Here is a 27,196-nt window from a genome sequence, read left to right as displayed (position 1 = left end):
TATGATATTGAACATCTTATCTATTTTTAGAATGTATATTTACCAAGCATTTTTTTGAGTATTTTGAACTACATTCAACAACAGAAAAGATTTTTTGTGTGTTTCCTTATTTTGAATATGAATGGTAAATTTAAGTTAATTAAATTCAAAAAGATTTAATTGTTGTTGATTGTTTCAACTGTTAGTTTTTTTATTGACTGCATGAAATGTTTTTATGTACCAGTAGTATATAATATTGTTATTTATGTAAAGAATTGTTTAATCATGTTAAAGGGACCTTTTCGCAGATTTTGGCATGTATTGAAGTTTGTGATTTAATGCTTTATATTGATAAATGTAAACATAGGATCTAAAAAGCTCCAGTAAAAAACAATAGTAAAATTAAAGAAAGAAAAAAAAGGTACCCTCAGCTGGGCTCGAACCACTGACCCCTGGAGTAAAAGTCTAACGCTAAGACCACTTTTAAAATCGTCAAAAGATGCATATAATGGATAATTTAGAGCATGGTTAATGTTCAGTATAACTGTTTCCTCGCAAATTTAAAAACTGCAACAAAAATTTGAGATTCTGAAACATTTTTTATACATTTTGTAAATGTACCAAAACGTGAAAAGGTCCTTGCAATACTGTTTATATAGTTTATACAGTTTACATTACATGTAACTTTTTCCTGTGCACTTACACATGCTGATATTTTAAGAATGTTAGATAAATAGAAAATATCCATTACTTATGTGTACATGTACATGTACATCAAAATTAAAATAATTGTTAAATATAAGAACACAGCCTCTATGCATACAATCTATGGTTAATATATAGGGACATGGATGTAATCTATTGATTTGGAGTATGTAATGTGGAACTGTTGTATTCACTTATTATTTGTATACAAGAAAGGATAGATTCAGGCTAAACATTCTATTATCATCCTTGCGAAATGAAGTTCTACATCCCTATCATTTTAAATATTATTATTTAAGGTCTGCTGGCAAGATAATTCTCAGACAAATTATAGGCTGTTGATAAAGGACAATTAAGGTCAAAACATGAGTAAGATAGATACAAAGAAAAACAAACTGTATGACTTTTTTCACGGTATCACACGTTCTATAGAAGAAATTACTACAGGATAGAAATTCAAAAGCTATTCAGACTCTTTTTTATATATAAATTATGATGGTGTCACTATTGATCAAATGTGCCCCAAGTGGCTGCATTCACATAATTGTAGATATACAGATGTGAGGAGCAGCAATTAATTATTAAATAATTATTTAATGCATGTTATTTTCTTCAAACACGCATTATCAATTGATGCATTTCTGCATGTATGTCTGGTTATAACATGGCGAATCATACCTCATGTTATCTTGATCTAGAGATTACTTGATCAATCACATAAAACAAGGTACTGCTTGCATAATTGTCCGTGAATCAATCACACAGTACTGTGTTCCTGAATGTCACTGAATCAATCAGTCAGCACTGGGTGCTGTGTGTTTTAATATAACTGGATCAATCATACAACACTGGGTACTGTATATCTGAATGTTACTGGATCAATCATACAGCACTCGGTACAGTGTGTCTTAATATTACTGGATCAATCATCTAGCACTGGGTAATGTGTTTCTGAATGTTACTGGATCAATCATGCAGCACTGGGTACTGTGTTTCTCAATGTTATTGGATTAATCATTCAGCACTGGGCACTGTGTGGATGAATGTTACTGGATCAATCATACATAACTAGGTACTGTGTGTCTCAATGTTACTGGATCAATCATATAGCACTGGGTACTGTGTGTCTGAATGTTACTGAATCAATCATACATCACAAAGTACTGCGTGTCTCAATGTTACTTGATCAATCATACAACACTGGGTACTGTGTGTCTGAATGATACTGGGTCAATCATGCAGCACTGGGTACTTTGTTTCTCAGTGTTACTGGATCAATCATACAGCACTGGGTACTGTGTGGCTGAGTGTTACTGGATCAATCATGCAGCACTGGGAACTGTGTTTCTCAATGTTATTGGATCAATCATACAGCATCTGGTACTGTGTGGCTGAACGTTACTGGATCAATCATACATAACTAGGTACTGTGTGTCTCAATGTTACTGGATCAATCATATAGCACTGGGTGCTGTGAGTCTGAATGTTACTGGATCAATCAGGCAGCACTGGGTACTGTGTTTCTGAATAGTACTGGATCAATCATACAGCACTCGGTACTATGTGTCTGAATGTTACTTGATTAATCATGCAGCACTGAGTACTGTGTTTCTCAGTGTTACTGGATCAATCATGCAGCACTGGGTACTGTGTGTCTGAATGTTAGAGGATCAATCATGCATCACTGGGTACTGTGTTTCTCAGTGTTACTGGATCAATCATACATCACTGGGTACTGTGTGTCTGAATATTACACAATCAATCATGCATCACTGGGTACTAAGTTTTTCAGTGTTACTGGATCAATCATCTAGCACTGGGTACTGTGTGTCTGAATGATACACGATCAATCATACATCACTGGGAACTGAGTTTCTCAGTGTTACTGGATCAATCATACAACAATGGGTACTGTGTGGCTGAATGTTATTGGATCAATCATACATCACTAGGTATTGTGTGTCTCAATGTTACCGAATCAATCATGACACTGGGTACTGTGTGTCTCAATGTTACTGGATCAATTATTCAGAACTAGGTACTGTGTGACTCAATGTTACTGGATCAATCATATAGCACTGGGTACTGTGTTTCTGAATGTTACTGGATCAATCATACAGCACTGGGTACTGTTTGTCTGATTGTTACTGGGTTAATCATGCAGCACTGGGTACTTTGTTTCTCAGTGTTACTGGATCAATCATACAGCACTGGGTACTGTGTGGCTGAATGTTACTGGATCAATCACACAGCACTGGGAACTGTGTTTCTCAATGTTACTGGATCAATCATATAGCATCTTGTACTGTGTGACTGAAAGTTACTGGATCAATCATACATAACTAGGTACTGTGTGTCTCAATGTTACTGGATCAATCATATAGCACTGGGTACTGTGTGTCTGAATGTTACTGGATCAAACATGCAACACTGGGTAATGTGTGTCCTAATATTACTGGATCAATCATACAACACTGATTACTGTGTGTCGAATGTTACTGGATCAATCATGCAGCACTGGGTACTGTGTTTCTAAGTGTTACTTGATCAATAATACAGCACTTGGTACTGTGTGGCTGAATGTTACTGGATCAATCATGCAGCATTGGGTACTGTCTTTCTGAATAGTACTGGATCAATCATACAGCATCTTGTACTGTGTGGCTGAATGTTACTGGATCAATATACATCAATAGGTACAGTTTGTCTCAATGTTACTGGATCGATCATATAGCACTGGGTACTGTGTGTCTGAATGTTACTAGATCAATCATACAGCATCGGGTACTGTGTGTCTCAATGTTACTGGATCAATCATGCAGCACTGGGTACTGTGTGTCTGAATGTTACTGGATCAATCATGCAGCATTGGGTACTGTGTTTCTAAGTGTTATTGGATCAATTATACAGCACTTAGTACTGTGTGGCTGAATGTTACTGGATCAATCATGCAGCACTGGGTACTGTGCTTCTGAATAGTACTGGATCAATCATACAGCACTAGGTACTGTGTTTCTCAATAATGCTGGATCAATCATACAGCATCTCGTACTGTGTGGCTGAATGTTACTGGATCAATATTCATCACTAGGTACTGTTTGTCTCAATGTTACTGGATCAATCATATAGCACTGGGTACTGTGTGTCTGAATGTTACTAGATCAATTATACAGCATCGGTTACTGTGTGTCTCAATGTTACTGGATCAATCAAGCAGCACTGGGTACTGTGTGTCTGAATGTTACTGGATTAATCATACAGCACAAAGTACTGTGTGTCTGAATATCAATGGATCCATCATACAGCACTGGGTACTATGTGTTTCAATGCTACTGGATCAGTCATACAGCACTGGGTACTGTGTGTCTCAATATACCTGGATCAATCATACAGTATAATTATGTACTGTGGCTGAATGTTGCTTGATCAATCATATATCACCGGGCACTGTTTGTCTCAATGTTACTGGACCAATCATGTAACACTAGGTACTGTATGTCTCACTGTTACTGGATCAATCATACAGAACTGGCTACTGTATAACTCAATAACACTGGATCAATCATACAACACTGGGTTCTGTATGTCTCAATGTTATTGGATCAATCATACAACACTGGGTTCTGTATGTCTCAATGTTACTGGATCAATAATACAACACTGGGTACTGTATGTCCCAATGCCACTGGAGCAATCATACAGCACTGGATACTGTGTGTTTGAATGTTACTCGATCAATAAAACAGCACCTGGTACTCTATGACTCAAAGTGACTGGATCAATCATACAGAATGGAGTCTGTGTGTCTCAATATAATTGGATCAATCATCTAGCACTGGATACTATATGTTTCAATGGTACTGAATCAATCATCTAGCACTGGTTTCTGTGGTCTCAATATAACTGGATCAATTATCTATTACAGGGTACTGTGCGTCTAAATGTTATTTGATCAATCATATAGCACTGGTTACTTTGTTTCTAAATGTTATTTGATCAATCATACAGCAGTGGTTACTGTGTGACTTAATGTCAGTGGATCAATAATTCAGCAATGGTAACTGTGTGCCTCAATGTTACTGGATCAATCATACAACACTGGTTTCTATGTGTCTCAATGTTACTGAATCAATCATACAGCACTAGGTTCTGTGTTTCTCAATGTCACTGGATCAATCATACATCACCTGATACTGTATATCTTAATGTAACTGGATCAATCATACAGCATTGTGACCATTTTTCTCAATGTTACTGGGTAAATCATACAGCAATTGTTACTGTGTGCCTCAATGTTACTGGACCAATCATACAACACTTGGTACTATGTGTCTCAACGTTACTGGATCAATTATACAGTGCTAGGTACAGTGTTTCTCAATGTTACTGGATCAGTCATACAGCACCGGGTACTGTGTTTCTAAATGTCACTGGATCAATCATACATCACCTGATACTGTATGTCTTAATTTGACTGCATCAATCATACAGCACTGGTTATTGTGTGTCCAATTGTTAGTTGATCAATCATACAGCAATGGTTACTGTGTGACTGAATGTCAGTGGATCAATCATACAACAATGGAAACCGTGTGCCTCAATGTTACTGGATCAATCATACAACAATGGGTTCTATGTGTCTCAATGCTACTGGATCAATCATACAGCACTGGGTAATGTGTTTCTCAATTTCACTGGATCAATCATACATCACCTGATAATGTATGTCTTAATGTAACTGGATCAATCATACAGCACTGTGTACTGTATGTCTCAATGTTACTGGGTAAATCATATAGCAATTATTACTGTGTGTCTCATTGTTACTGGACCAATCATACAACACTGGGTACTATGTGTCTAAATGTTACTGGATCAATCATACAGTTCCAGGTACTGTGTTTCTCAATGTTACCGGATGAATCATACAGCAATGGGTACTGTGTGTCTCAATGTCAATTGATCAATCATTCATCACTTGGTACTGTGTGTCACAACGTTACTGGATCATTCATACAGCAATGGGTACTATGTGTCTAAATGTTATTGGATCAATTATACTTCACTGTTTACTTTGTATTTCAATGATACTGGATCAATCATACAACACTGGGTACTATGTGTGTCAATATTACTGGATTAATCATAGCACTGGATACTGTGTCAATCATACATCACCTGATACTGTATGTCTTATTGTTACTGCACCAATCATACAACACTGGGTACTGTTTGTCTGAATGTCAATGGATAAATCATACAGTGCTGGGTACTATGTGTTTCAGTGCCACTGGATCAATCATACAACACAAGGTATTGTGTGTCACAATGTTAATGGATCAATCATTCAGCACTTGGTACTGTGTGCCACAATGTTACTGGATCAATCAAACAGCACTGGGTACTATGTGTCTCAATATTACTGGATCAATCATACAGCACTGGGTACTATTCATGTCAATGTTACTGGATCAATCATAGCACTGAAAACTGTGTGTCTAAATATCACTGGATCAATCATACAGCACAAGATTCTGTGTGTCCGACTATCAATGGATCAATCTTACAGCACTGGGTACTGTCTGTGTCAGAGTTACTGGATCAACCATACAGAACTAGGTACTGTGTGTCTCAATGTCACTGGACCAATCATACATAACCGGGTATATTGTGTCTGACTGTCACTGGATCAATCATACATCACCAGGTACAATGTGTCTGAATGGCAATGGATCAATCATACAGAACAAGACATTGTGTGTCTGAATGACACTGGATCAATCAAACATCACCAGGTACAATGTGTCTGAATATCACCACATACTGTGTGTCTTAATTCTACTGGATCATTCTTACAAAACAAGTTAATGTGTGTTTCAATGTTACGGGATCAATCTAACAGCACTTTATACTCTGTGTCTCAATGTCACTGGATCAATCATACAGAACTAGGTACTCTGTGGCTCGATGTCACTGGAAAAATCATACCCAAATAGGTATTGTGTGCCTCAATGTCACATCACAGGGTACTGTATGTGTCAATGTCACTGGATCAATTCAACATCACCAGGAACTGTGTGTCTGAATGGCACTTAATAAATCATATAGAACTAGATACTGTGTTTCTCAATGTCAATGGATCAATCTTACAGCACAGGATACTGATTGTCTTAATGCTACTGGATAAATCATACAGCACTTGGTACTGTGTGTCTCAATGTAACTGGATCAATCATACAGCACTTGTTTCTGTCTGTCTCAATGAATCTGGATAAATCATATAGCACTGGGTACTGTGTGTCTCAATTTAATTGGATCAATCATACAGCACTAGGTACTGTGTGTTTCAATGTTACAGGATCAATCATTTAGCACTGGGTACTCTATGCCTCAATGTTGCAGGATCAATCATTTAGCACTGGGTACTTTTTCTCAATGTTACTGGATCAATCATACAGCACTCATTACTGTTTGTCTTAATGTAACTGGATCAATCATACAGCAACAGATACTGTTTTTCAAGGTCATTGGATAAGTTAAGCTGCACTTGTAACTGTGCATTTCAATGTCACTGGATCTAATATACAGCACTGGTTACTGTGTGTCTCAATGTTACTGGATCAATAATTCAGCACCAGGTACTGTGTTACAATGTCACTGAATCAATCATACAGCACTTGATACTGTGAATCTCAACATTAATGGATCAATTATACAGCACTGGTTACTGTGTGTCTTGATTTTACTGGATCATTCATACGTGTGTCTAAATGAAATTGGATCAATCATACAGCACTGGATACTGTTTGTCTAAATGTCCCTAGATCAATAATACAGCACAATGTACTGAGTGTCTGTATATCACTGAGCCAATTATACAGCACTGGGTACTGTATGTCTGCATGATACTGGATCAATCATACAGCACCCAGTACTGTGTGTCTCAGTGTCATTGGATCAATCATACAGCACTAGGTACTGTGTGTATCAATGCAACTGGATCAAACATACAGCACTGGTTACTGTGTTTCTCAATGACACTGTATCAAATATACATAACTAGGTACTGTTTGTCTCAATGCCACTAGATCAATCATAAAGCACTAGGTACTGTGTCTCAATGTAATTGTATCAATCATATAGCACTAGGTACTGTCTGCCTCAATGTCACTAGATCAATCATACAACACTAGGTACTGTGTTTCAATGTCATTGTATCAATCATATAACACTAGGTACTGTCTGCCTAAATGTCACTAGATCAATCATACAACACTTGGTACTGTGTGTCTCAATATCACTGGATCAATCATACAGCACTAGGTACTGTGTCCTAGTGTCACTTGAGAATAATAAAGCACTAGGTACTGTGTGTCTTAATGTCACTGGATCTATTATATAGCACTGGTTACTGTGTTTCTAAATGTTACTGAATCAATCATTTAGCATTGGGTACTGTGTGTCCCAATTTAATTGGATCAATCATACAGCACTAGGTACTGTGTGTCTTTATGTTACAGGCTCAATCATTTAGCACTGGGAACTGTGTGTCTCAATGTTACAGGATCAATAATTTAGCACTGGGTTCTGTGTGTCTCAATGTTACAGGATCAATCATAAGCACCATATACTGTTTTTGAAGGTCACTGGATCAATTATAAAGCAATTGTAACTGTGAGTTTCAATGTCACTGGATCAATCATACAGCACTGGCTACTGTGTCTCAATATTACTGGATCAATCATTCAGCACCAGGTACTGTGTTTCAATGTCACTGGATCAATCATACAGCACTTAATACAGTAAGTCTCAATCAAATTGGATCAATCTTACAGCCCTGGATATTGTGTGGAAATGTCCCTGGATCAATCATACAGCACACAAGGTACTTACTGTCTGAATATCACTGGACCAATTATACAGCACTGGGTACTGTATGTCTCAATGTTACTGGATCAATCATGCCGCAATAGGTAAGGTGTGTCTCAATCCCACTGGATCAATCATACAGCACTTGGTACTGTGTGTCTCAATGGCACTGGATCAATTATACAGCACTAGGTACTGTGTGTCTCAATATCATTGGATCCATCATAGCTCTGGTTACTGTGTGTCTCAGTGTCACTGGATCAGTCAAACATCACAAGGTCATGGGTGATTCAATTTTACAAGATAAATCATAGCACTGGGTAATATGTGTCTCAATATCAGTGGTTCATACAGCTCTGGTTCCTGTGTGTCTGAATGTCACTGGATTAATCATGCAGCACTGGGTACTGTGTGTCTAAATGTTACTGGATCAATCATTTAGCACTGGTTGCTGTGTATCTGAATGTCACTGGATCAATCATACAGCACTGGGTACTGTGTGTCTCAGTGTTACTGGATCAATCATGCAGCACCAGGTACTGTATGTCTCACTGTTAATGGATCAATCATTTAGCACTGGTTTCTGTGTGGCTTAATGTTACTTGATCAATCATACATCACTAGATACTGTGTGTATCAATGTTACTGGATCAATAATACATCACTGGGTACTGTATGTCTAAACGCCACTGGATCAATCATACAGCACCGGGTACTGTGTGTCTCAATCTTACTGGATCAATCATACATCACTGGGTACTGTGTGTGAATGGCACTGGATCAATCATATAGCACTGGGTACTTTATGTATGGATGTCACTGGATAATTTATATAGCATTCTGCACTGTGCCTCAACCTCTCTTGATTGATCAGAAAGCAAAAGGTACCAGGTGTCCGAATATAACTGGATCAATCATATAGCCCTATTTTTACATGATACTGGATCAATAATTAATAAAAACACCAGGTAGCGTATATCTGTTAAGGAGATGGTCAATAACATTCTTTAAGTATATAAAGTTCTATTGAAAACGAGATGCATATAATAATTATTACCTGTATATTGATTATACAAAGTTTATTAATATACACAATTTGAAATTCTTTGTAAAATTTTTATAAAATTAATGCCCTTGATAAGCGAATTTCAAGAGACAACAGCTACTGCCAAGCTCAAACTTTGTGAGTTTTCAGTGTCTTGATTAGGAAATGTCTATGTCTAATCTGTTTATAGAACAAGACTCAATTTCAGCTGCAAGTATATGTAAATAAAGAAAACCATCATTACATCTATTAGGCATATACTTTTGTAATATAATACGTCACTTTCTCATTTTATATTGCATTTTAGTTTACTGGAACAACATAAACTGACACATATTCAGAGAACTGGTATTTCAGCTATACACATATCTTATGTATCTTATTTTCAAAATGTAAACATGAGTATATTGTAACATTTTTTGTTTTACTAAGAACTACTTTCTGCTTAATATGATTGTTAAACAGTCAGTGAAAAAGGTTGTGGGGAACTAATGTAAAAGAATTAACAACATTGTGGAGAACTGATGTTTAAGAATTAAATTGACTTGTCCACAAATATTCATATTTGTATTCCCCCAGATCGAATGATCGGGGGTATATTGTTTTTGGCCTGTCTGTCTGTCTGTCATTGTATGTGTCACAAAACTTTCACCTTAGTCGTAACTTTTGCAATATTGATGATAGTAACTTTAACTTTAGCATGCATGTGTATCTCACATCTGAATCTGAAGCGACACAAAAGTTATGAGCATTTTTTAAAACCTAAATGCGAAACCTAAATGCAAAGTGTGATGGAAAGACAAACAGAAGGATGGTATGCCCTTCAGAGGCATAAAAATTAAAAACTTTGTAGAGAACTGATGCAAATGAAGAGACAAACAATTGTTAAAGTTCTTCTTAAATTTCACTTATTTCCAATAATTTTAAGGGAAGCTATTCATGTGTCAATGCACATTGTAGATAGTAAAGATTATCTTGTCCTTGTGTATCAAGAATTCAAATTAATAGCCAAAAATGTTATTGAAAAAAATATTTTATTATTGTAAAATATGAGAACTTTGGTGAATATTTGTTGTAAAGTGAATTAATTAAGAGAGCTGAATCTGTGAATTTTGCAATTTATTTAAACAAAGGGCAATCTTACATGACCACCAATGAATATCAACAAAGATTTCCAGAAAAATTGGTAAAAATAGGATCAAAACTATACGAGTAAGACAGCGGAACGCTGGAAACTGAAATATTTTGTCCATAAAGGCCAATAATTCTGAAAAGCCTGGTACATATTGGCTTGTTATCAAACTTGGCCTTCATTTCATGTTAACAAACATTGGAAGAAAGTTTAATGAAGTTTCAAGAAAAATGGTCAACTTAAAAAGTGAAAAGCCGCCCACCCAACAGCCTGCTCTCCCATCCTTCAAGTGTTTTCCTATTATTTGTATTGTGGTACAACATGTTTATATCCACTTGTAATGGAGTAGTCTCCCTTTGGTGTGATGTCACCTGATTTAGGTCAATCATGCAAGAAGTGAATGCGATAATGATTGAAGTGTGTATGGAACTCATGGAACTATTGGCTTTGCGTGGTTAAACATGATGTAAACCAACACATTTGACATGGATTTCACGGAACTTAAATAATTCTTTGAAAGTAAATCATTTGTTGTTGGATTGTTTGCATGAGTTGAGAAAATCTATTACTAATTTTCTTAATGCACCGGTATTTGTCACGGGAAGATTGCAGCAATAATACATTAAGTTATATTAAGTAAAACTTAAGATTTAAAGATCATATAGATGCAGAACATTTTTCGGTTGAACCAGAAATGATTGAAAAATGGGAAGTTAAACCATCTGCAACATCATGAAAGGCTCGACAATTTATAAATACCATAATGCATGAAGGTTTTATACTTACGACTGTAGCATCTCATACACATATTCTCTACATAAACATGAAATTGAGTTTTATTATAATATGTAAATTATTAACTGTGAGTAAAGTGGTAATTGTTTTATAGATCATTTTTGATTTAATGAGAACAACAAGCAGTTATCAGTTGTAGCATTTCACAGATTGTCTGGTTATATACCTTTCAGAATGTGAACAGTTTTATGCAGTGACAACACTTGATGGTATGGATTAGGAAGTATTTTAGAGTTCCCTCCCTTTGAAAGCAACTTTCAAGGGAGAATTCCCATTTCAGAACACGAGTGTCATGATGGCCCTTAAGCATTCACCAACACCCATAGTTAAAGACTAGACCTGGCGATTTAGTTTTTGATCCTACTTCACCAAGATTCAAACATGGCCTTCATATTGTAAAGACAAAGTTTCAAGGATTAGTAAAAAAAGTTAACTCTATAGTGTTTTTTTTTCGGCGTAAGCTGAATAAGCCAGCTTTTCACCCTGACTTGACCTTTGTAAGTGTCCAATAATACTCAAATAAAATTTCCCGCGGCTAGGTACGAATGAATACACTTCATTTATTCCATTGGCTGATTTGAGTATAACACCAGAACATTGGAAACATATCCGCGTCTTTGTAACACTGTTTTACTGCATGAAACAATTTTATCTCTAATGAAAAGGCCCAATAGATAGAACAGTTTTACAATCAATTTTCGACATAAATACAGTTTGTGCGTTCACCTTTTATTTTCAGAGAATTACCAGCGCAAAAGCGTTTAACTAAAGGCTATGTTGTCATATTTAGTACTTACTTGCATTGCATTTCAACCCGCGAGGTTTCGGGTCAATACGCGGTCATTTTGTGAAAGTCAGAGTTTATATACAGTTCATCACCGGAGTTCGCAAAAGGGGTTGCGATCATTGTGTCTTACTGACAATAACGTAGTGACTGCAATGCATTGCATTCCAATCCGCAAGGTATCAAGGTCAGTTTGCGGTCAGTTGCAGAAATCTTTATATAAACTCCGTCTCGTAAACTTTGTGCACTTGAAGTCTGTTTTGATCAGAAAGATACTAAATAAAGATATTCGGCGATATTATTGTGGTATGTCAATCATCGATTTTTAATATGGTTTCAAAATTTGCATGATAAGGACCAATTTTGATAAAATTAATTAAAAATATTTATCCATTTAGACCAGTTTATTAAGCATGACCACAATAATTCGCTATACTATAATTATGCAATTAAATAAGATTCGAGTATTGCCGGCTAACCTATATGCACTCGTTTATTTTCATGTTTCTTGTGTTTTTCTATTCTGTAAATATAGATATCTGAGTAATAATATCACATAAAGCAAAATAAGCCACGAAATCTGGCGCAACACCCCGTAATTGATTTGCTTATGATGTAGCTAACAACTGCGCAGAAAAAAGGCATCCGCTACTTTTTATCTCATAGAGATAACTTTTGATCGTTCATAAACATCGACCACAATCAACGCCGTATATCTTTTTTAAAGATATTTCTTGTTAAGATTTGACCTTGCTATTGTATGCACCACTCTCAGATTTCAAGATATCTGAAATATTGTCAAAATAAACATTATTACCAAGATTATAACCAAGATTACTCCTTAATGTGATCTCTCGAGAGGTAGCAAGGTTTGTCTAATATTTGACAAGGAACCTAGTTTTTTGACGCACATGACATAGATTCCATCTCGGTCTAGATATTTTTAAGATAATGTTTCCTCATGATTGAGCCCTAAATGTGGCCTAAAGAGAGGTTAATAGGTGTCATAAGACAGGTCCAAATGACCTACTTCTTTACTCATGGGACCAAGATTCAAATTCATCCTAGATATAGTGTTGCATTTTTTTACTAAGCTTATTTTGGCCATTTAATTATGTTAGAGCTGGAAGTAATGAATGTTGAGATAATTCATTTCTGTAATCTAATTTTTGGGTCTCACACACTGCTGATAAGTACCAGGTGTATGCCATCTTTCCTATGAGTGGTCACTCAAATACCTCTCTATTTCTGCAAATTGCTATAAGAGATATTTGCTTATTGGTATAGTACATACAGGGGGTTTTGGGGAGAAAAAGAGAGGGAAGAACGGATTGATGCTTTGAATATATACAATTAAAAACTTGTGCCTTGATATCAACACTTTATTGTTTTAAATATACATTTCATTTATTATCATAATATTGGTTTTAATCCTTGTTAACCAGCAGCAGCCCTTTTCATTGGAATGAAAGACCCCCAAAATATTTATGAGGCCAGAACAATACTTGAGACCTTCAAAAGTCTAAATGAGGGGGTCAATTGTTGAGTGCGAATGCATGCTGTCGAAACACCCAAACCAAAGAATGTACTTGAACAATTTGTGACTGAAGGTTGGTTCAGTTTAATAAATCTAAGAGGTTAAGAACTGAAATACATGATGGACTTTTAGTGGGATTCCATTTTTTTTTACAAAAAGTGTACAAATATGAGGCACAATTCCAGTAAGGATTATTAATTCATCGTCAGAAGATGTTGTTATAAGAAAAGGTTCCACCTTAGGGTGCATAGAAGAAGTTGAAGATAATGATTTTTTACAGCTCAGGATAATGTGGGACCCTCATTTTCAGATCTTAACTGTAATTCTAGTGCTAATTAGTTAGGAAAAGTTTGGAATGGTGTAAACCCCTGAAGGATCTATACCAACATTCTAGTGTTCATCTATTGGAAAAACAGAAAAATGCAATGTTTATGTTGTTAGAGGAATATAAGAACATCTTCTCATCAGGCCCAAGTGATTAAGGTCGCATACATGTGAAATGGTGAAACATACCATCAACATGGGAAATCATCGTCCATTAAAGGTACCACCAAGGTGGGTACCTAAGGCTTTTCAATGTGAGAAGGAAAAGATTATTCAGCAGCATTTGGAAGCTTGAGTCATTAGGGAGAGTAACAGCTCTTGGTCCTTCCCTCTTTGTTTCGTCAAGAAAAGGTAGGGCTTCCATCAATTACCATCTCTTAAATGATAGGTAAGTTTGTTTTAAAGATTTGACCTTGTGACCTAATTTTTGGACAGCATTATCCAGCTTCGACTTCGGGCTAGATATTATGGCTACTTATTCTGACAATGTTTCATCAACATTTAATGACAAATGTGGTCTCTAAAGAGCTAACAAGTTAAAATCTGATGCACATCCAACAAAGCCTGCAAGCCTTATTTGAAAACTACATAAGAAGATTCAAACATCACACAAACAAACATAATACTTTTTTTTATATTTTCTTTTTCAGTTATACATTATGCATAATTATGTATATTACTCATTTTGATTAATTTCATTTCAATGGTCATGTTTATTTGAACACCAATAACTATAGGCATGGACAAATTTTCCAAATAAGATATAACTGGTGAACAAACTAAATCGAACATATGTGTTTTTACTTTCATTTTACATTTTAGTTTACCAAATTCATTATATGGTATTTGTATATAATCATTAGTTGATATAAATTATTGATATTTCACAACAGTTTTCTTCAGGGCTTTATAAATGATACCATATAAATTGTAATCCAAGTGTCCTCATGGTTTTCAGACAAAAAAACAAATCAACAAGCAAAACTACACATACTATTGATTGCAGTGATTCAAGCTGAACAAAAAATGCATAATTCTTGCATCAAAATCAAGAGCGATATACATGTTAATCTATCCAATCAGGTTGTTGTCTGCCTGGACGCTGGACTTGGTGTCAGCCCACTTGTGTGGGAAGTCCTGAACCATGGCCATGCTGCCCTCTGTCTTGTCACACCACAGGTGAGACAGAATGGACGACTCATTGGAGCAGTGCGTGCCTTGCTTGAATGTGAAGCACTGCACATCCAGCAGACCAAAGAACAATTTGCCAACCTCGTTTGACGTAGGCGTGTTCACTCTCTGAAATAGCAAGTATTTCTATAAAGAAGTGTGTTTGAAATAAACAGATACCTCTATCACGCAGTTTCAACTCTCTAACGAGTTGCCTCCCTTGTTGGGTTTATGCTAGCTTGTTGCCAACAAAAATCCTAAAATATAGAATTTTAAGAGAAATCAATTAAAACAAACGGTAAATGCTTTCTTAAACCTAAATATTACTTTTCCACACAATTGACATGAATTACTTAAGTTTAAAAATATCATTGGTTCATGCAAAATTGTATTGAGAAATTTAATGTTCACTATTCATCAACTTTGTTGGGATGGGCCCTGGAACGGACGTCCACGGTGCATGATTGGAACCTTTTTTTTTCAAATATGCTGATGATCTTCTAGCTACTTTGTAAGAAAATTTTTGTTCCCAAGAAAAATTTCATGCCCACGGGGTCTAAATCCAAGATGGCCGCCAAGATGGCCGACCAAAAACATAGGAAATACCGTTTTTTCGCAAATGACACAAACAACATATATTTTCCATGATTTTGGTAAGCTTCTTAATTTAAGCAATCGAGAACATATTATTCTTATTAAACAAATAAGTTTTTTGGTAGAATATTAAACATTGTATGTAAAAAATAAATATATAAATGAAAAAAGTACAAAAAACATGTGTTTTTGTGGTTATGATATGTTTCAATTTGTATCTGAAAACAGTTTAGTTACAATTATCATCCTAACTATATTTATACACACCTACTGGACTTAGGAATATAAATATATAATATTTCATGTGAATATGATAATATAAATGTGATTTGTAAGACAAGAAAAGTGGGTGGGGTAAATGAGAAATATAAAGATACAATGCCTAATGTGCATATTGATATCTTTTGAGATATACGAGGCTTGTTAATTTGTTATGTTTAATCGTATTTGTATATTTTTGATACTTTTAAGTGAATGCACATTGTCTTTAAACATAAAATTAATTTCTCTTAATTTTAATAGTAACAAGGGCTGTTTTTAAAACATGCATGCCCCCCTATATGGGCTATAAGTTGTAGTAGCAGCCATTGTGTGAATACGTTTTTTGTCACTGTGAACAACGGTGGTGGTGGTGGTGGTGGTGGTGGTGGTGGCGGCGGCGGTGGCGGTGGTTGTTGTTGTTGTTGATACAATGCATTACAAAAATGCAGTTAGCCTTACATTTGGTAAAATTTAAATATATTACAAGGGAGGCAAATGATGTAACAAAAAGAACATGCATAAACGGTAGTTGTTTCCCTTGTTTGAACCATGCTAAATCCTTAAAATGCCTATTTCCAGTAACTGTGACCTTCACCTGTGACCTTGACCTTTGACCTAGTGACCTCAAAATCAATAGAGGTCATCTGCGAGTCATGATCAATGTACCTATGAAGTTTCATGATCCTAGGCCCAAGCGTTCTTGAGTTATCGTCTGACAACCACCTGGTGGACCGACCAACCGACAGACCGACATACCGACATGAGCAAAGCAATATACCCCCTCTTCTTCAAAGGGGGGCATAAAAAGAACATGCATAAATGGTAGTTGTTTCCCTTGTTTGAACCATGCTTAATCCTTAAAATGCCTATTTCCAGTAACTGTGACCTTCACCTGTGACCTTTGACCTAGTGACCTCAAAATCAATAGGGGTCATCTGCGAGTCATGATCAATGTACCTATGAAGTTTCATGATCCTAGGCCCAAGCGTTCTTGAGTTAATGTCTGACAACCACCTGGTGGACGGACCGACAGACAGACAGACAGACAGACCGACATACCGACATGAGCAAAGCAATATACCCCCTCTTCTTCGAAGGGGGGCATAAAAATAAAGATAAAAACACATCAACAAAGGGCATAACAAATCTCACATTGACCTCTAGACGAAAAAGAGACTAACGCTGCATGATTGAAAGGTTTTATTTGAATAATGTGCTAATGATAATCTACATTGTCTGGGTTAAAATATTATTTTTTGTTCGAATCGGGTCTAAATCCAACATGGCTGCCAAGTTGGCCTCTCATGAATCAAGAAAATACTGTGTTTTCACAAATAGCACAAACATAATCACCCCCGGAAACTTGATATGCTGTGAAAAGTTGGATGTGCTAGGAAAAGTTGCCGATAGATTTCGATGAATTTCGGTAGGGTAAGTAAATCCAGTTCTATAATTGTTTAAAGGCATTTTTGAATTAAAATATATTTTGGTGTATGCAAAGGAGGTTTTACCATGTATGTTAGAAAAATCCTGGTTATTATTATTCAGGATTGATTGAAATATGGCTATTTAAAGTCGACGATGCAGGGATTTGTCCCATATTTAGCACTTTATTTACAAATTTCTTTAAAGGTATGCCAGTGAAAAAGTTTTTGCACCTACAATTATATTAACCAATGTCCCCGAGTAACATATCCGCCAGTGTTTCTTTAAAACAAGAGGGCCAAGATGGCCCTAGTTCGCTCACCTGAGAGGAGTCGATTCATTCAATCTTTACCAAATGTAAAACTTAGATACCTAGATATTGTCCAGACAAACATCCTGGTCAAGTTTCATCATTATTGAACCAAAACTCTGGCATATGGAGTGATTTTGTTTTTGTAAGATTTGACCTGGTTACCTATATTTTGAGTTGACCCCCCTAACCAAACATCAAACATTGCTTACAAAAATAAATATGACCAAGATTCCTAAAATCTGAAACAAAATTGTGACCTCTAGAGTGTTTACAAGGATTTTGTATAATATAATGAAAATTTGGACAATCTAAGGGCTATAATTATGGCATTTATTATGTGATTTTGCTCATTATCAAACTTGACTGAGATCTTTCAGCAATTTTGATAAAGAATGCTTGAGAAATGTGAATGCTAGAGTGTTTACAAACCAAATGTGGACAGACGGACTGCGGACAAGGACCAATCCTTAAACCTCACCTGAGCAATCAGGTGAGCTAAAAAGTATTTTTCACCGATCTGAGCCATTTTTCAACTTGTTCGAGAAATCAATAAAACCAATGTATTGACTAAGTTTCACGATGATAAGGCAAAAAATGTGACTTCTATAGTGTTCGATCACAAGGTTTCTCTCTAGTCACATAAGGAAAACTGCCCCACCCCCCTGGCGGCCATGTTTTTTGACCGATCGGGACCATTTGCAAACTCATCTGAGATATATATAAAACCAATCTTTTCACCAAGTTTCATGATTATTGGGCAAATAATGTGACTTCTCGAGTGTTCACAAGCTTTTTTTACTATGTAAATATCAGAAAACTGCCCCCGGCAGCCATGTTATTCAACTTACCGGAACCATTTTCGAACTCAACTCTTGTATTAAGGAAACAAATGTTCTGACCAAATTTCATGAAAGTTGGGCCAATAATGTGACTTCTAGAGTGTTCACATGTTTTCACTATATACATATAGAGAAAAATGCCCCGCCCACTGGCGTCCATGTTTTTCACCGATCTGGACCATTTTCGATCTCGGCCGAGATATCAATAAAACCAATGTTAAGACCAACTTTCATGATGATGGGGCAAAATTGTGACTTCAAGAGTGTTTACAAGGTTTCTCTATAACCAAATAAGGAAAACTGCCCCGCCCACTGGCGGCCATGTTTTTCAACGGACCGGAACCACTTTTGGACTCAACCAACATATCATTAAGGCAAACATTTTGACCAAATTTCATGAAAATTGGACCAAAAATGTGACTTCTAGAGTGTTCACATGTTTTCACTATATACATATAGAGAAAAATGCCCCGCCCACTGGCTGCCATGTTTTTTCACCGATCTGGACCATTTTCGAACTCATCCGAGATATCAAAAAAACCAATGTTTTGGCCAACTTTCATGATGATTGGGCAAAAGTTGTGACTTCTAGAGTGTTTACAAGGTTTCACTATAGCCAAATAAGGAAAACTGGCCCGCCCACTGGCGGCCATGTTTTTCAACACACCGGAACCACTTTTGAACTCAACCAACATATCATTAAGGCAAACATTTAGACAAAGTTACGTGAATATTGGGCATGAAATGTGACTTTTACAATGTTTACAAGTTTTTTTTTTTTTTTTTTAACTAGTGGCCTAGTTTTTGACCCAGCATGATCCAGTTTCGAACTCGATCGAGATATCATTGGGACAAATCTTCTGACCAAGTTTCATGAAGATCGGACAATTAATGTGGCCTCTAGAGTGTTTACGAACAAATGTGGACGGACGGATGACAGACGGCCGGACGATGGACAAAGCCTGGTCACAAAAGCTCACCTGAGCAATCAGGTGAGCTAAAAATCGTATTGGTGGAAAAATTCGACTTTACATTCAACATGTTGATGAAAAAATGATATGACATGGTGCAGTACAAAGATGTCGAGATATGACATGAGTGTAGTTCATTTATAAACTTAAAAGCTCACTATTACAGCTGCTGATTTATGCCCACTCATGTTGAATGTAAAGTCGAATTTTTCCACCAATACGATTTTTTTAAAGAAACCCTGGCGGATATGTTACTCTGGGACATTGGTAAATATAATTGTCGGTGCAAAAACTTTTTCACTGGCATACCTTTAAAGAAATTTGTAAATTAAGTGCTAAATATGGGACAAATCCCTGCTTCGTCGACTTTAAATAGCCATATTTCAATAAATCCTGAATAATAATAACCAGGATTTTTCTAACATACATAGTAATACCTCCTTTGCATACACCAAAATATATTTTAATTAAAAAATGCCATTATACAATTATAGAACTGGATTTACTTACCCTACCGAAATTCATCGAAATCTATTGGCAACTTTTCCTAGCACATCCAACTTTTCACAGCATATCGGGTTTCCGGGTCTGAAAATGTAATTTTCACTTTTTTGGTTAGCTTTTTTATTTAAGCAATTTATAACATTTTTTTAAACAAATAAAGTTTTTCATGAAATGTAATTAATTGATTACAAAATTTATAAAATACATGAAAAATCAGTACACTCAATTAGTTATTTTTGCAAAAGATATATTTCAATTTTTCCCTGATAAGTAATTTGGATGTTATTATCATACAAACTACATTCATTACAACAAAGAGACTGAGGAATAATATGATATATTATTTAATGTGAATATAACTGTTATTAATGACAGGAAAGGTGGATAAATGACAAATCTGAAGAAAACATGTCTATTAAACACACACTGTTGTAAGATAGATTAATTTTTCCAATAAAACATACTTGTTTTGAGACATAAACAGTGCCTCTTATACCACTTAGTATGTTGTGATATTGTATTTTTGTTTCTTTTACTAAAGCTTATACATGTCATAATACGGAATTGTGAGGAAAACTAAAAATGACCAAAACAAAATCAATATCTGCATGTATATATAAATAAATTCAAATTTACCCAACGGGTCATAAAAGGTCTGTTATGCAATTAATTATTATTTTCATTTAATTTGGATGGAATATTTGTTGTTGTTTTTTGTCAACAACAACAACAAATATTCCATCCAAATAAAAAAAAAAAAAATGCTGTTTTCCTCCAAATTAACTGGTACCACTCCCTTGAAGTCTGTGTCACCATATCTTGCATTTCTCTGCTTCCTATGCAGGGACTTGTTGCTCAAAAAAATAATTAACGGCCATTGATTGTTCCATCAAGGTATTAATGTGACTAATTTGTTAACCCTTCAATATATATTTTAATTGGTAGCAAATTTGTTTTCTTTAATTATTTGAAAATATTTGAAAATAGCATTGCTTTTAAATGTATTATGTGTTGGGACTGAAGTTTATCTTAACAGACGTTTATGTTAAAGTTTTGAACAACCGTAGCCTGTCAAGCTGAGCACACACAACAATGGTGTGCATAAACTCATTTGGGTTGCTATGAAAGCCCTTGATCACAGGCGCCGCCTCTCTTTTCCGATGTTTTAATACACAAGCCAATTATACTTCCAAGGTGTCGCTAAGTTTGGGATTTTTTTTTTTTATAATTCAGAAATCAATGAGATGAGTAGAGTGTTCTTGTTTATTTTTCAACATATGGCACCTTATTTGTAAAATCAGTCCATGTTTTGCGATTCAGCGAAGATTCATTTATCTTTTAAGTGCACATAAATATGAAATTGCAACCCACCTATTACGTCAGAATATACAATTTGTAGCGTCAACAAAAATGTGTTTTTTGGTCGATCCACTAAATATATTTGCATTTTTTTCCAAAAGACTAGCCCGTGTTACGGATGTGGCACTTATAAGCAGAGGTCTCAGGTGGCACCCATGTCCAATTTAACTGTGGTAAATTTGCATGTAAAAGATCATCCTACTTATTCTACTTATTATGACTGAGCCAATTATGTTTTTGGCAGACAGGTATTTCGAACAAAGTGTTTTGCCAATAGTGCCTAGAATGATAAAAACGTTATCCTTTATAATAGATAAGAAACGACAACATTACACAATGTCTGGCGTCTTCGTTCGAACGGGTGTTTATTAAATTGTATGCAGAAACAAGACCATCATTTTAAAATACAGTCGATAAAACCATGTCATTTTGTTTTAATACGGAATTAATTAAGCCAATTTTTATATAACAAAGACTAGTACTCTCGAGTGGTTAATTGAGTATGCAAATTTTGTAAAGCTTATTTCTTCGCGATAATTAACACTATTTAACAAATCATTGCCTTTCCGATTATCAGTACCTTGAGGCAGTCAAAGAGGTGCTGGTCGCAGGCACAGTGACTTAGGGTCCAGGGGTACTTGTTGAAGTAGTGGTACTTGGTCTCCAAGCGGTCCATGTAGTAAGGGCAATGGTCGTGGGTTCGGCAGCAGGCGTCCGTCTTGTTGTGGATGCCTGAAAATAGCAAGTAAACAAAGAGTTCTAGAATGATTAGTAACTAATTATATTGTTTTTACCAGCTACTTTATAGTGGAGTGGAATACACCTCCGCACAAGTTTCCCACTGTAGTCTGGAAGACAAAACAGTGATTTTTGAGAGAAAATAAATGATTTCCCTACAAGTGTTTTTAAGCCTGTAGGACAAGGTTTTATTGAGGCTGAAAGATTGTTTGTACAAATGTTCTGACAAAGGGGCAATTGATTTTTCATTTGTGCACAAGTTCTCAGGTAGTAACTATCTAAATTTTATGAAACTTTATGTGCACTTTCCCTTTGGTCTGGACATTGGTGCATATTTTCAGGTCTTTCATCTTCATTTGTTCAGCTCCAGTTAGTTTTCCTACAGTTTTGCACCTTAAACAGTTATTATTTTCCACACAACAAACCCACACGTTTTAAACAACAAATTGTATCATCAGGGAGCAGCATTCAGTTTCTCTCATACTTGTATCATCAGGGAGCAGCATTCAGTTTCTCTCATATACTTGTATCATCAGGGAGCAGCATTCAGTTTCTCTCATATACTTGTATCATCAGGGAGCAGCATTCAGTTTCTCTCATATACTTGTATCATCAGGGAGCAGCATTCAGTTTCTCTCATATACTTGTATCATCATGGAGCAGCATTCAGTTTCTCTCATATACTTGTATCATCAGGGAGCAGCATTCAGTTTCTCTCATATACTTGTATCATCAGGGAGCAGCATTCAGTTTCTCTCATATACTTGTATCATCAGAGAGAAGCATTCAGTTTCTCTCATATACTTGTTTTATTATTTGAAAATGGCTAATCTGTGGCCATTTTCTTTACCTAATCTTCAAACTTGGTCACAACAAACATTGAATTATTGTACACATATATGAAAGTTTAGAACACACAAATATTTTGAAAATTATACAACACAAATATCAGAATTAAACCAGATATATAATACAAATATTGCATACATATATGAACTTTTAGAACATATGTTTGAAATTATCAAACATAAATATGAACTTATTTAACATATTTGTTATACAATACATATATAGGATTTTACCATATATATATGACTTTATACAACATATATATGCAACTATACCACACAAAAATGGAAATATAGAACATTTATATTCAAATATTACACCTCAGAGATATTGGTCCTACGATATCTATATGGCTGGTTTCAGTCTGTAAAATGCGATAGAGAAACCTAAGAGTATATGGACCGGTCAATATTTTTTGTATATGGACCGTTCGGGGTTACACACCACTAAATGTTCACTGTATTGAAGCCTACGGCTTCGGTCCATATACCATTTGTGGCTGCCTTGCTGGTCACTATAATGCCATAGGGACCTCAGTGGGGTTTACTATCTCTTAAATATACCACATAAGTATGGAAACATTGAATTTTGCAACGTTTGACACGCTATACTCTGACTGGAACATACTGATAATGATAATCGATAAGCTGTAAGTTTTTATCAAATTATGAACATTAGTGTTGAAATCTGGCCAGAAAACTAAAGTGTGAGGGACAAACAGAGGGACAGACCAACTGACAGGATTGACATCAGAAAGGACCTACCTGGGTAAAACATTATTATCAGGACAATTTTTTCAAAGCATCGCAAAGTCAATTTCTTCAAAATTATAATTTCAACAAATGAGCAAAGAGACAAATTAAACAAAAGGAACAAAGGGGCATCTATGTAGCATATTTAAATTTTGCTATTATTTTTCATCATTCCTTATAAGGATCACTGCAGTCTCTGGCAATAAAAGCTAATTTTAAATGGACCATAACCATTTTCGATTCCAAGAAAATTATTATCATTAGAACAACTATTCTAAGCAAGTTTCATGATTAGTCAAAAATGTGAGGCACAATGCGCAACAAAATAGATTAAAATAGCTCAGGTGAGCTTAAAATGTTGAAATAAGTAATAGGACAGATATGTTTCAAACAGAAAACCAGCCTTCGATGACAGATATGTTCCATTAAGTACCATAAATTGTTTAATTAGTTTTACATGTAAATTAACAATAAATACGTTACATTAAAAGAATACACCCACAATTAAATGACAAATTTCAGAAAGACAATTTAGTTTATCAAGAAACTATTAATCACACTTTGGGGCTAGCCATTATCATTTGTTATTGCAACAAATGTCATCATTTACATACTGGTATTATTCCTGGCTACATATGAGTTTGAACCTTCACAGTGTGTCTTTCATAACATAAAATGAATCTTGCCACAGAAACGACACATTTTGTGTTTCATGCTATAATCTGAAATTCCAAACGTCTCGGGCACTGTGAAAATTTGTCACATTTGTTAGAAACTGCAAACAAACAAACATAGGGTTTCATACCCTTGTAAAACTATTTAAATTGTATGTGTTTGATTATTATCATCATTAATTAAAACATGTTTATTTTATGCAATTTACCACAGCACATGTTTGCAAACGTGATTATTTATAAATGGACATCATCATTGAACAATCATGTATTTGTTTGTTCAGTTTGTTTTTAATCTATTTTCCTTTTGATACATAAAGTGTTAATTATCATCTCATCTTGGTCATGGACAACATGAAGTAAATGCCATGAATTTCTTCAGTTTCTTGCATGTCACCGACACACTGATAATATTCTTTTGGAAAAAAATACTCTTGAAATATCAATGAGAAACAAATCCCCTGAAGATGGAGTAGGCAACAGATGTCTTCAATGTAATAAATATTGCAGTTAAACAATACCGTTTAAATCTTGCAATGTTATTGTAATGTTTGATTTTTTCTTGAATTACTTTTTAGACAGAGAAACCAAAAGACTGCAAGAAACACTCAGACTTTTTTAAATTCACGTTAGACATGTTGGACCATTTTTTCTAATGTGCGTGTTTGGTGTTGAGAAGGTTTGTTTTCCTGGAATAATTATGGGCAAATCTTCAAAATGAATTGTCAGAGAATATAACATGTTTTAAGTAATTATTGCTAATTAAAAGACCTTAGTCCTTACTGGGTACTTCATAACATTAGTTCTTAAAGTAGTAATTACATAACTATACTGGGATTTGAAAATAATATTTTCGGATCATTCTTCAAATTAGCTTTAACAGAATCAAGAATGCAGATGAGTGGTCACCTGAGTACAGCAGCCGCTCCCTTTGACTGGCTGCTGTACACAGGTTTAATTGGACTATCAACGCGGAAGAATAGTCAAGGGTTTTATTAAAGGACAGCTCCTGCTCTTATTTGCGATGCTTGGATTTTTTAGGTTGTGTATTTATACAATATTCAGATTGTATACATATTTTATTATTGTTTATAAAGAATCACAAAGGATTAAAATATAGTCTCATATGCATTTTTCGTCACAGGCTCTTTCTATTCTTGTATTTCTTCAATGTAAAACAAAATAAATTCAAACTGTTATTAATTTAAGTTCAACAGTATTTTAATGTTTTCATTATTTTTCATATAATGTTAACAGTTGTATAAACATACTTAAAAAGCAATAAGATAAGCTATGACACATGTGTAACATAACAAATATTTGAACATTATCTATTCAACATTTGAAAAATCATTTATTTACAAAAAGAACATTTTCATGTCGTGGCCTTATTTTAAAAAAACAACGATTTAATGGCGTGGATTTATTAGAGGTTATTCATATATTTACCCAGCAGACTTAACTCCCCATGTACTGACAAGCTGATGGGCCAAAATGTCATTATATATTAATTACATTACTCAATTAATTAGCTATAATTTTCCTTTTCAAGTTTTGCACCTAACCATATATATAATACAACTGTTTAGTGTTAAATGGGTATATAAACAGTCAATTTCGGTAAAAGGGAAGTAAGTCAGTCCACGATAGAACACTGCACAGACAGGTCATAATTTCTTGTTGTCGCGGGTGAGGCCTATTAAGGGACTTACTGTTATCTTGTACATTACAAACATTGGAAAACGTTGTGTTAGAATTCAATAAGCATAAATAAATAACAATGAAAAACAGGAGTTCCGCTGTGGGAGACATATGCCCCCCAAACCAGGCTTTTAACCTGCCACCCCAATGTCAATAGGGGTCAGCTACTGTCCAAGGCCAATGCACACATGAAGTATCAAGCCAACCTTCAATTTGTTGACAAGTTATTGATCGAAAACAATTTTCTCACTTATTGTGACAGTGACCTTGACCTTTGACCTAGTAACCATAATTTCAGTAAGGGTCATCTACTGTCCAAGGCCAATGCAAATGGGAAGTATTAAGCCAATCGGTTGATTGGTTGATGAGTTGTTGATCAGAAACGATTTTCCCATTTATTGGTACAGCGACCATGACCTTTGACCTAGTGAACCCAATTTCAATAGGAGTCATCTACTGTCCAAGTCCATTGCACATGGGAAGTATCAAGCTTATTTGTCAATTTGTTGAAGAATTGTTGATTGGAAACGATTTCCACACTTATTGTGACAGTGACCTTGACCTATGACCTTGTGACTTAAATTTAATAGGTGTCACTTGCTGACCAAGGCCAATGTACATGTGAAGAATCCGTCAATTAATTGATGAGTTATCGATTGGAAACGATATTCACCCTTATTCTGACAGTGACCTTGGCATTTGACCAAGTGACCCCGATTTCAATAGGGATCAATTTTCATTTAAGGCCAATGTACATTTGAAGTATCAAGCCAATTGGTAAATTTGTTGATGAGTTGTTGATCGGAAATGATTTTCACACTTATTGTGACAGTGACCTTGACCTTTGATCTAGTGATCCCAATTTCAATAGGTGTC

At 35.3% G+C, this 27,196-nt stretch overlaps 1 protein-coding gene across 1 annotated transcript in view; it reads right to left on the bottom strand.

Moving 5' to 3' along the window:
• Positions 1-14,786: 14,786 nt before the first annotated feature.
• The window catches only part of LOC127855564 (uncharacterized), a 36,555-nt gene continuing 24,145 nt past the window's right edge, over positions 14,787-27,196 (bottom strand). Inside the window, exons 5-6 of the mRNA XM_052391298.1 lie at positions 22,187-22,338; positions 14,787-15,469 (exon numbers count right to left, since the gene is read on the bottom strand). Of these exons, the coding sequence (XP_052247258.1) occupies positions 15,242-15,469; positions 22,187-22,338 (380 nt within the window). The 3' untranslated portion in view covers positions 14,787-15,241. The remainder of the gene's footprint in view (positions 15,470-22,186; positions 22,339-27,196) is intronic.

Source organism: Dreissena polymorpha, chromosome 1, assembly GCF_020536995.1.
Source record: "Dreissena polymorpha isolate Duluth1 chromosome 1, UMN_Dpol_1.0, whole genome shotgun sequence".
Classification (NCBI taxonomy): domain Eukaryota; kingdom Metazoa; phylum Mollusca; class Bivalvia; order Myida; family Dreissenidae; genus Dreissena; species Dreissena polymorpha.
Note: the sequence above shows the minus strand (reverse complement) of the source record. Positions and strands in the feature narration are given on the sequence as shown.